Genomic DNA, 11,685 nt, shown 5'->3' with positions numbered 1-11,685 from the left:
TTACTACATAATAATATAGTCCACTTTAATTTTTTTTGTACAAATTATTATAGGAGTTAAATTCTCCTACGGGAAGAAATATATTTTAACAAGAAAGTACCTTCATTAAGTATTAATTAATTTATCAAATACAATAACAAATTTCGCGGTACATTCTTTTTTTTCTAAGATTAAAATGTGTTCTGAATGCTTTATTGGTGATTCTTCATATCTATAATTTGTGTTATTGTCTTTAGGCTCATGAAGAATGTGAAACGCCTTCATGTTGATATGGGTCAAACTTAGTTTATTTTATTGTGTAAAAAAAGAACTCACATAATCACGTACATAAAGAATCTTTTCTCTTTTTTTCATTGTAGATTAAATCAGCTATTGTTTATTAGCCATCATTAAACCACATCCCCTAATATGTTTTGCATAATTTTCGATTTGGTTAACCAATTTTTTTATTAGTTATTCAATTGTACGAAGTTCAATCTATGCAACAAGGGTTTTAATTTAAGACTTTTTATCCACTTTGCTCATCATTTCACACTCTTCTATTTCATCCGTTGTTTATTATATTTTAATGATCAAGGTATTAATTGAACTATCAAATATAATAGATGTATTCCCCGTGCAACGCGCGGGTAAAAAACACTAGTTTAAGTAAAAAAACAAAATATTACCTTATTACTCCATATGTTTTAATTTAGATTCATTTTTTATGAGTGTAAGTAACATATATTTTTAAGGATACACTCCAACACATTCATTGTAATTAATTTATTTTTTAAAAAGTCAGTATATTTCTCTCACTTCAAAAAATGAATTTTTTTAAAAAAATCAATCACAATTAGTGCGTTGGCATATTTCCTTAAAATGTGTGTTGTTAGCATTTCTCTATATGTCACATAAGTGTTAGCAACACACATTTTTAAGGATATACTCCAACACAATTAAGGTTGATTTAATATTTGAAACATTTAGTTGGATAAATTTAACAGGAGAAGTCTCTTATGGGTATTTAGAAGGTTCTCTCTTGTAATTCTAGTGCCAATTTTCTAAATGATTTGTTGATGTAGAGAATATCCAAACACCAACAAATCCCGAGTTTGAAACCACCACAAATCAAAGAAATGTAATGCAAGTAATTAACATCATAAAACAGGAGGCCGCACTATCATACTTATCCATCAAAGTTCATCATATATTGTTGTGACTATCCAAAATGGCAATGCATTATGTATGCAATGCAAAAGTTATTCTTAGCCCCATGCGTTTGCCCATATTGGCCTGCAACCATATTCCCAGGGAATCTATCTATACACAGACCATTGTCATTTGAGGGGGCATGGAATACAATTTTTTTTAAGACATGGACCACTTTACATACATCATGCATTCATGTGCATCATGTGGCATGAGGTAACCAGGCCTATCATATTTATTCGTGCGGTACTGTGTTGTATTCCTGCTATCTAATTCATTACACAGAAATTAAATACTCGTGATTAAAGAAGTTATTATGTTAAACTATACTCACTAGTAATTAAATGGGTTGACCTAGTGGTTTGCCGCTTCATCCCTTAAGCAAGTGATTGAGTGTTCGAATCTCAATTTTTGTAAATGGAAAAAACTCATAAGTCAATCACCTATTGTTCAGTGTGCTGATTGTGAAGCGAAAAACTAGTCTCAGCTTCCTTCCGAGTTCCAACTATTAAATACTTTAGTTAAGTTAAGAAAACAAAAACTAGTGTGACTAGTGAAGAAACGAATCTGAATGAGAATAGATAAAAAAACAAAGATAGTACAAAATCCTCTTTCCATAACAAAAACAGATAATAAACTCATGGAGTAGAGTTAAGAGTAATGGCACAACAACTAGGCAAAGATTCCCGTGACCCTTGAATCTCCATATAAGTTAACATCCCCCATCCAAATCAAACCCCCTCCTTCCCCTTCATTTGTCCAAACTTTGCACTCTTTAGCACTCTAGCACCCTCACCCTCTCTTGTTCTCTTTCTTATTAACCAACCAAAAAATAGTGGAGTTATTTTAAGATATAAAATGCAAAGTTCATCAGGGTCATTGTTGAAACAGTTGAGCATGAAAGAAGCTTGGAAATCAACATCAAACAGGTGGAGCACTGCAAATGACAAATACAACAACAGTGGGGGAGGCTGTGAAGCGAGTGTGAATCAGATGAAAGGTGTTGGAATGCATGGGAATGAGGAAAATGCTGGAACAGTGGTGAAGAAGAGAGTGATGGTGGTGGTGGATCACACTTCACATTCCAAGCATGCTATGATGTGGGCTCTCACTCATGTAGCAAATAAGGGTGATTTGCTCACTCTGCTTCATGTTGTGCCTCTTGACTCAGCTTCTGATTCTTCTTCTTCTTGTTCTGCACATCTTGTCAATTATCTCAGGTCCCTTTGCAGAGATTTCAAGCCTGAGGTAAGTTCATTCCTGATGCTTGGTAGATCTTAGTTCTACCAAGCACAATGACCATTGGTAGATCTTGATATGTGAAATTGTTCAAAAAGGGAGGAGTAGGAAGTTCCTTCTTTTTTTATTTCCTCATTTTTTTAATATTTCTTTTACCTATGATATTTTTATTTTATATTCAACCTTTTTCTCTTCTTTAGAGGGAAAAAGGGTCTGAGACTTCTGAATTATTCCTATCTTTTATTTACTCTTTTCTGAGACAAATTAATCATTATGATAATGCACAGATGCTTCAGCTTTTCTTTACAAAATTTCCTATGATAAAAAAAAATTACCAAGTATCAAGGTTTTAAATTGTATGTTCCAAAAAAAAATTGTATTTCGCGACTGCAATTGCTTCTAAAATGTAAAGGGTTTTTAAGTCCTGTAGTGGGAGCATTGCGACCACAATTGCAGTTGCGTCAACCCGAATTTTTATGGGATTCAATAACATAACCGTTGGCGCAATTTAAAACCCTGCTGATGCTGAGCACTGACACTGTGTTGGTGTATTATAGGTGGAAGTGGAAGCACTTGTAATCCAAGGCCCAAAATTGGCCACAGTGATGAGCCAAGTGAAGAAGCTGGAGGTCTCTGTCTTGGTATTGGGCCAAAAGAAGCCATCTTATCTCTTCAGCTGGTGAGATGTTCTTAGAATCACTCCTCTAAGTGCGACGGTGGGAAACCACTATGAGTCAAAATCGCTATGGACAGAAGTAACTTTGTTTAGCTTTTGGGACTGTCCATCGTGATTTTGGCTTATCAGTATATCCAAACGTGCACTAATGCAATTCTCCGAATTACAAAATTCAGTTTGTAAATTTGCTGTAAAACCTAATCAGTATTTGAAAGTTCTGTTCATTTTAATTTGTGTAGCCTGTGTGGAAGCACAACTAGTAGCAGCTCTGAAGAGTTTGCTGAACATTGCATCAACAAAGCAGAATGCTTAACAATAGGAGTGAGGAAGAGAAGCCAAGGCACAAATGGCTACTTCATCAGCACAAGGTGGCAGAAGAACTTCTGGCTACTGGCCTAGATCTTCATAGCTATTGACTTTATAATTAATTGTGCTAGTTAATTAATTAGGATCAAGATCCCATATAAGGGATAAATGGGAATATTAACTCTCATATTTACATGTATCAATTATCATCATCAGTTCTAACTATATTGTACTTGTACTGATTAAGTGACTCGGTGGCATCAAATTAATTGCATAGTATATCTACTAGAGTTATGATACATGATAATAAGGCATGATTGTGAACCACATATTAGTATATTACCCTCTCCCCCATTTTTTCTTCAACGTTATAGTTTTAAATTATATCGATCACGGAAAACTGTAGATGCAGGACCACTGTGTACTGGGCAGGGGCTAGAAGAAATCATTTATATCAGCATTGAATTCAAGCCCTCTTTTTTCTGGTAATTGCATTATGCTGGTGTATAGAAATAGAAGTCACATGTTAACTAATAACTAACTAATAAAAACACATTCAGATACTCTACTGATTTACAATGTTAATTACACATTTGACACTTTTATAAGCTTTTCATTTTCTTAAATAAAATTAATACAATAGTTATGAAATTATGCCATTTTAAAATTATTTGAGGAAGACATGTAATCAAATTTAATTCTGAGCGAGCAGGGAAGATAATAAGTAATTCACTCAGTACCCATAAAAAAATATTCACCATTCGTATGGTAAAATTAAAATAAAAGAAATTAGAATTAGTGACTCGGAAATTATCAAGAGGACAAAGAAAATCAAGGGAGAATTATCTTTACTCTAACACTAATCTAGAGCATGTGCTTAGTAACTTAACCACCGAGCTTGAGACCCCAGACTTAAGGGAGAACAGATATAATTATTTTGATTATGTTGGTATATTCTCGGTGAAATCACATTTATCACGAATGAAGGACCACGACGTTGGAGATAGAAAAAAAATCATTTGTATATCAACATTGGATGACAACACTATTTTCTCATAAATAGTAGTATTACGTAAATGTATCATGCTTTTACACAAATGTATAGAAAATTGAAGTGGCCTGGAAGAACAAACGACTTTGATAAAATTCAAAATATCTAAGATTTTTCAGAAGGGGCATGATTATAAGTACTAAGACAAAAAAACAATCTGATAAGTTTTACATTACAATGACCATGTCCAAGGCAGCCAAGATGTATAGATCTTTGGTGTGAAAATTATGGTGGAGATGCAAAAGAGTTCCAAATGCTAGCAATGGGTGCAAAAGAATGGATTATATTAGATCAAATCCACACAAAGAGAAGAAACAAAGCAATAAAGATTAAATGCTCTTGTTTTCATTAACTAACTTCAACTTGAGATGGGATAAAAGTCTTCGGAGAAGAGAGATACTCATGGTCTTATATGTTACTAAGTACTAACACTCATTTTAACACTTTCTAATACTCTTTTATCGGCTAAAATTCATGTGAGATCCACAAAATACCACTCAATTTGGTGAGTCATGTATATCATTTTATTTTAATCACTAAAAGAGAAAACGTTGAAATGTGAAGTAGCACTTTTATCAAATCCAAAATACCCAAGTAGTTTGCTATTTTTTCTATTGTTTTCTTTTACACACATTTTACTAAAAACATGAATTGAACTTTAGACCCATTTGGTTATAGAAACTATATACAATGTGGTGAACTAACTGTCCCAAAACCTTCAGTTATTGGGTGAACAAACACTAAAAGTTTTATATATTTTATTTCTAATAACTTTAATTTTCATTTTAACATCACACCCCAATCAACCCTGTTCAGAGTTTCAAGCAAGAAAATGAAGAGAGTAAATCATTTAAAACTTAGAAGTACCGCTTAGCTAAATCACTCACCATTAGTTAAGTACTACAATACCAAGTCAGAGAAGAAACAATCTATAATAGGGAATTGAAGAGATAGTTGAAGATACAGTGGAAGGGAAGATGGAGGGATCCAAAAAAGAACTATATGTATTAAAAAACTGTGGTGGGCAATCTAACAGAATGATTAATCAAAGTCCCTCTACTTTTATATTTTCTTTTACCTTTTGCTATTACTGTCATTTCAAACAGCAGAAACCTCACTAGATGATAAACCAGTTAGACCTTATCATCTAATTTATCATTTACAAGAGGAAGCAACTCCATCTTACTCCTAGGGGTCCTGGGTGTCCGAGGAGTTCCCGGAACTGCTGGCTGTTGTGAGAGCATATGTCTAACATAACCATAGAATGTACATCCAATAAGAGTTATGGCACATCCAATAGAATTCATATATGAAATTGGGTTCCTAAATATCAGCCAAGAAACAAGAACAGCAACCGCAACCTGAACAAAAGTCATGATTAGTTTATTAGTTATTTGGTAAATGCAGAATAACAAAAATTAAGACATCACAGTTTAGTTTCACCATTCACACACTCCTTCATGACACCCTGGCATTAATACTCTTGGCAAGTACTTAAGGGTAAATGGTCACATTGGTCCCTGGATGTTCGCACCGACTTCAGAATCGTCCCTGGATGAATTTTATTAGGCTCGCGGTCCCCAGATGTGGCAAAAAATAGTCATATTAGTCCCTGACGTTAAAATCCCCTAACGTCCGTTAACCCAATTAATAAAAGTCAACATTATCTTTCTAATTTTCTTTCACTTTGGTCCCTTTCTTCTTTCTTCCACCCTCTTCACCCCCTCCTTCCATCATTTTCACCAAAACCCACCCCCATCAAGATTGAACAGCGTCGACCTAGCTCAACCTTCGAAATTCGAACTCGCTGCAATGGAAGCTAGATCTGTTGAACGTGATTGAGGAAACAACAACATCCACGAACACCGATTCAATTGAGAGAGAAAACAAAAAAACCCCTAAATCGATGAAATAAGAGAAAATCGTGTGAGGAGAAGAACGAGTCAGAGAGCGATTCAGCAACGCGTCCGAGTCGATTCGGATGGGTTGCAACTCGTTTTATCTTGCTCTGGTTTTTTTTCTTGAGTTTCTGGATTGTGTTGTGTTCTGACTTCTGAGAACGTTCTTGTTCTTGCTTTAACCAGATGGGTGGGGTTGGGTTAAGGAAACTAACCATGGTTTTCAGTGTTTGGTGAGAAAAGCTTCAGATTGGTGGTGAAGGGGGTTGATTTGGTGTTAAATCTGAGTTGGGTTTGTGTTAAATCTGGGAGAGAAGGTTTGGGCATGGTTGGTTGAAGAAGGAGAAGAAGAGTGTTGATGATGATGATATGAAAAAAAAGAAAAAAAAAAGGGGAATGGGTTGATGAAGAAGGAGAGGAGTTTTTGGTGAAGATGATGGAAGAAGGGGATGAAGATGAATAAAGTGAAGATGAACAAGATGAAGATGAAGGAGGTGAAGATTGTGGGTTTACGTTCTGGGTTTCTGTGGGTTTCTGAAGCATGATGGGGGGTGGGTTTTGGTGAAAATGATGGAAGGAGGGGATGAAGAGGGTGGAAGAAAGAAGAAAGGGACCAAAGTGAAAGAAAATTAGAAAGATAATGTTGACTTTTATTAATTGGGTTAACGGACGTTAGGGGATTTTAACGTCAGGGACTAATATGACTATTTTTTGCCACATCTGGGGACCGCGAGCCTAATAAAATTCATCCAGGGACGATTCTGAAGTCGGTGCGAACATCTAGGGACCAATGTGACCATTTACCCAGTACTTAATGATTCAATGCAATGTTGAAATGTAGAATTCAATGAAATCATATGAAACTATGGAGTAGAAGGATTAAATTTTAAATAGTATAGCTGCAGCATTTGAATCTGCCTAAGAAATCTCACCTTTAGGTTTCCAGCAACATTAAATGTTACAGCAGTGGTGGAGTGAATCACATAAAAAATGGAGAAGTTGAGGCAGAACGCCAAGACCCCAGAGCTGAAAATGATGATCAGGGCTATCCAAGGATATGGATGAATACTTAGCCACTCAAGGATTCCATTGCCTTCAAGTAACAAAGCAGGTACCGCCAGGATCATAGTTGCAAAAGGTGCCATGTAATAAACTGTGTTGATGCTAAACATGCAAAACATGAACAATTAGTCTATGTACTGCAATAAAATCATGCCGTAGCAATTCAGAAAAACCTAAACAAGCACAGAATCAGGTATAGCATAGCTGAGACAAATGCATTAATAAATATTGAACACTCAGCACCTTAGTGGATCTTGATCAGAAATGCTTAGCACTTAACTAGTAGCTAAGATTTTTAAATTCTGAGTCCTGGTACAGATTGAAACTTTTGGAAATGAATTGACATGAAAAGGGCCAGGGCATGACTAACATCTTACACTAATGTTATTTTTTTAATCAAGGAATTAAGATAATATTCCAGAGACAGTCCACTTAAGAGAGTATTTGGGGAAAAGGAAAAGATAAAGCACTTTCAACAAGCTCGTAGTTCAATTAGCACTGCCCCAAGTTTTTGAGACTTGAGTCTGAGTTTGCTGTTGGAGGTTTGGTCCTCAATGACTTCCCCCCCCCCTCCCCTAAAGTGGGGTCGTATTTCCAATGTAACCAAATAAAAGGATCAGAAGCATTCAGGGAAGGTTAACCCCCCACATAGTTAGTGTTTGCATATATCATATGATGGCATATTTTATCGGTGCAAATATCCAGAAACATGAATATCAAATGTTAGCATAAAAATCACAAAAGAAAACATCACATTTAGGGCAGGTTACCTTATCATAAATACGATTGGGAATTACAATTAAAAACAAAAATAATATAAGTCAGTCAGTTGAAAGTTTATCAAGTTTAGATCCAACAATAACATCAAAATAGACTGGAATTGTTTAACACCAATCATGCTAAGTTTCAACCTTCCTGGTAACATCAATATACATCAGAAGGTGTCATGCTTGATGGATGCTGATTGAGGTTCCATATTCAAATTCAAAAGCACCCGATAATTTTCTTAACCCCAAAACAGAAAACTTCCTAGCTCTAATCATTCACCCATCTCCCAACCCCCACACCCGCCCCCACCCACCCCCCCCCCCCCCCCCCAAAAAAAAAGGAAAAAATACTAATAAAGACAACTTTGAAAACCCATTGTCTACCAGAAAAAGAAGGCATTACAGACCTGTAAACAACTGGGGAATAAACAAGTACGATTCCAGAAGGAGAATAAAGAGAGAAAGAAAGAAAGAACAATAAATTACAAATACAAACAGTAAAGAAGAGACAAAGCATCAAATCTACACCTGTCAAATTTGTATCCATGCAGCAGAGACTCAGCAAGAATAGTCTTTGTAGATGTAGCCAAACAGCCAAATAAGGCAGCAAGAAAACCAAACATATTAAAACTAAGCTCTGTAACAGATGTCACAAGAATCCCTCCAACAATGGGTATAAGAGAAGCCCAAATACGCCAATCAAAATATTTCCTCCATACCAGCCATTGCAAAAAAACTGCAAGTTCACCCAAGTAAGATGAAATTGTCATCAAAATAACAACATATAAAAGATGGCAGAAATTTAACCAACTATTGAACCTTACCTGTAGTTGCAGGAGTGAATGACTTTATTGTCTGCATAAAAGAAACTGGTATGTATCGTAGGCTCACATTCCCCAGCACAATGTTAACGCAGAACACAAATGACATAGGAAATATTCTTCTCCAGCGATCTTCAGGTTCAACAGCTATCAGTGGTTTAAGCTTAAGCACCTGAATCACCACATATCCTCCAATGGCTGAGCAAATAAAGTGGATACAGGATACCGATAACGGGAACTTGAAATCCAATTTCTGCAAATGGAGAAAAAAAATTAAATTTAAAGCTTATGTTAGAATACCTACACAAGGGACTAAATATTGGGTAGTAATGAATAAAGTCAATAAACAACAATATAAACTTAATGACTGACTGTACTCGGAAAATAAGATAGGATTAGGAATGAATGTATCAGATAGAGAGTTGAGATAGCACCTATTCCACAGAATATGGTAGAATCATGCCTTCGGTGATTTGAACATGTGGAGAGAAGAACTATAAAGCCGAACTAAGGAAATACATAGCTGAAGGATAGTTCGATAGTTAGTGCCTTAGTGGTAGAAGAAGACCGAAAAATGAATCTAGGCCAAATCATTACGAAGTATGTAAATGATCTGCCTCGTTTGATCCATGTAACCAACTTTACTAAGTGAGAAAGGCTTCTAATGTTGTTGTTATTCGTTAAAATTTACACCAGTTTGTCACATGCAGATTTATAGGACATGGTGAGAAAGAAGCAAACCTAAATAGAACCTTCACCATCAGAGAAGCAAACCTAAATACTCTGGTGATCATAATCTGAGGTCCTAATAAAAGCCTTCCACACGTCAATGTCATAATGAAAGAAATATTCTGGAGCCTGAATATTACATAAGAATAATGATGGATCTTCCCTGACCACGGACCAGCAAAAGTGGAATTGAGTTTGTAAGATTAAATGTGGGGAATTCTCAAACTCCATGGGAGGAAAAATAGACATATTTCTAGAAGCTTTAAAGCCACATTATATTTTGTCTCAAATTAATCATACTTCCCAGTTCCCACCTGTCTCGATCATTTCAAATTCATTTTAAGGGCAGTAGGGTACACACTAAATATGTCCAGAACATCTAGATTATGTGATTTTGAATATTCTGATTTAACTTTTTTCAATCTTATTACTTAATCCAAGATTAAAAAAAATCACCAAGCATTGCTTGTAGCTCAAATGGGACAACAGAGATTATTAAATTAAACATAGCACTCACCCAAAGAGCAAATCAAATTCAAGAAATCCACACTCTATTCAACTTCAACTAAATAAATTTAAGAATTCATATGAATATTAATGTACAACAAGCGATTTAGAAGAATCACATCACATAGATCATCAAAGAAAATCACAACGAAAAGACCAAACATGCTGTGCATGGCACAAATAGCTACGAATCAAAAGACAAAGTCCACCATTAACATAACAATTCTAGGCAGTTTCTTAAATTTTGTAACATCTTTAGGCCTCAGCACACTAAATTAGTAACCGATGGATCTCATCAAAACTCCAGAGATCAGAAATTGATTCATACAAAGAAAACAAAATCAAATTACACAGCCAAATTGTTTAGATTTCACATGAATTTGACGATGGAAAAGAAAACCACAGAAATCTTAACAGATTGAGAGCAAATTATGAGTGTAAATTAGAGAATTGAAGAGAGAAATGAAAGGTGGCGAAGGAGGAAAATGAAGAATTTGGAGAAACCTGGAAGATCCACTTGTTGATGATGATAACAGTGACATTGAAAGCCCACCATTGAAGGATTGCCAAGAGAGATCGAAACACGCTCCACTGGCAAATAAGGCCTTCTTCCATTGCTGCCTGTCGTCGCCCAGAGCAGAGCACGATACGGATCAGAACAACCCGAACGAACCAGATACGGTTATGGAGCACCGAGAATGAGAGAGAGAGAGAGAGAGAGAGAGCTGAATGGTTTTGTAACGGTGGAGATGAAGAAGAACGAAGGAGGTGGTGGTGGTAGCTCTTGTTTCACTATCAATGTGATTTGCTTCTTCGCACTCGTTTTTTAATGTTACAACAGAATCGAAAGCGTTTCGTTTTCTCTCTTTTATTATTATTTACACGCCAGGGGAATTATGTTGTATGTTTTCGGTGTACTCCCATTCTATCGGTCACACTCTCTCTATCCTAAGCTCACTTTTCTCTTTCTCTCACTCTGTGTCTTCTTTGGTACCTTATGGGTAAGGGGCAAGCAAAGGGCCTTAAGTCCTTAACAAGTTACAGCCTATTTTCATTTCGGCAAATTTTGGCTTATTAGGATAGGATTGGATTTTAATAAGAAAAATTGAAAAATACTAGTTGTTCGGATATGAGAATTCGGTGTGAAACTCTCTCGGTTTTGGTGGTACTTTAGAGTGAAAAAGTGCGGTGATGATTGTACAAGACATGGTAGAGCCACAACGAAGGGATACTTGCAGAAGACACTTTGACGCGGTATTTGAGTTGAGAGGATTTCAAAGACTTAGTTAGAACTCAAGTATAAATGTTAAGAATGAATTACATGTTATGTAAATAAAAAACAGAACATGTATTTGTAGGGTCGAAGTCTTTAGCTTTAGCGGTTGTTTTTCAAGTGCGAAAAAGACCCTTTAAGCTGGGTGCTCCAATAGTTAGGTGT

General features: G+C 35.7%; 2 protein-coding genes across 2 annotated transcripts; one reads left to right on the top strand and one right to left on the bottom strand.

The window, feature by feature from the left end:
- Window positions 1-1,865: 1,865 nt before the first annotated feature.
- LOC130734350 (uncharacterized) lies at window positions 1,866-3,739 on the top strand. The gene is made up of 3 exons (XM_057586716.1): window positions 1,866-2,439; window positions 2,988-3,109; window positions 3,346-3,739. Exons 1-3 carry the CDS (start codon window positions 2,050-2,052, stop codon window positions 3,503-3,505), a joined length of 672 nt encoding a protein of 223 aa, XP_057442699.1. The 5' UTR covers window positions 1,866-2,049; the 3' UTR covers window positions 3,506-3,739.
- Window positions 3,740-5,373: 1,634 nt separating this feature from the next.
- LOC130734349 (UDP-galactose transporter 1) lies at window positions 5,374-11,215 on the bottom strand. Its single transcript, XM_057586715.1, has 5 exons — window positions 10,752-11,215; window positions 9,015-9,264; window positions 8,719-8,926; window positions 7,294-7,525; window positions 5,374-5,824 (listed from the first exon to the last, which is right to left on the bottom strand). The coding sequence occupies exons 1-5, from the start codon at window positions 10,860-10,862 to the stop codon at window positions 5,597-5,599; spliced, it is 1,029 nt and encodes a 342-aa protein (XP_057442698.1). The 5' UTR covers window positions 10,863-11,215; the 3' UTR covers window positions 5,374-5,596.
- Between the last annotated feature and the right edge of the window lie 470 nt (window positions 11,216-11,685).

Source organism: Lotus japonicus, chromosome 1 (assembly GCF_012489685.1).
Source record: "Lotus japonicus ecotype B-129 chromosome 1, LjGifu_v1.2".
Taxonomy (NCBI): Eukaryota; Viridiplantae; Streptophyta; class Magnoliopsida; order Fabales; family Fabaceae; genus Lotus; species Lotus japonicus.
This window is presented reverse-complemented; position numbering and strand designations above follow the sequence as displayed.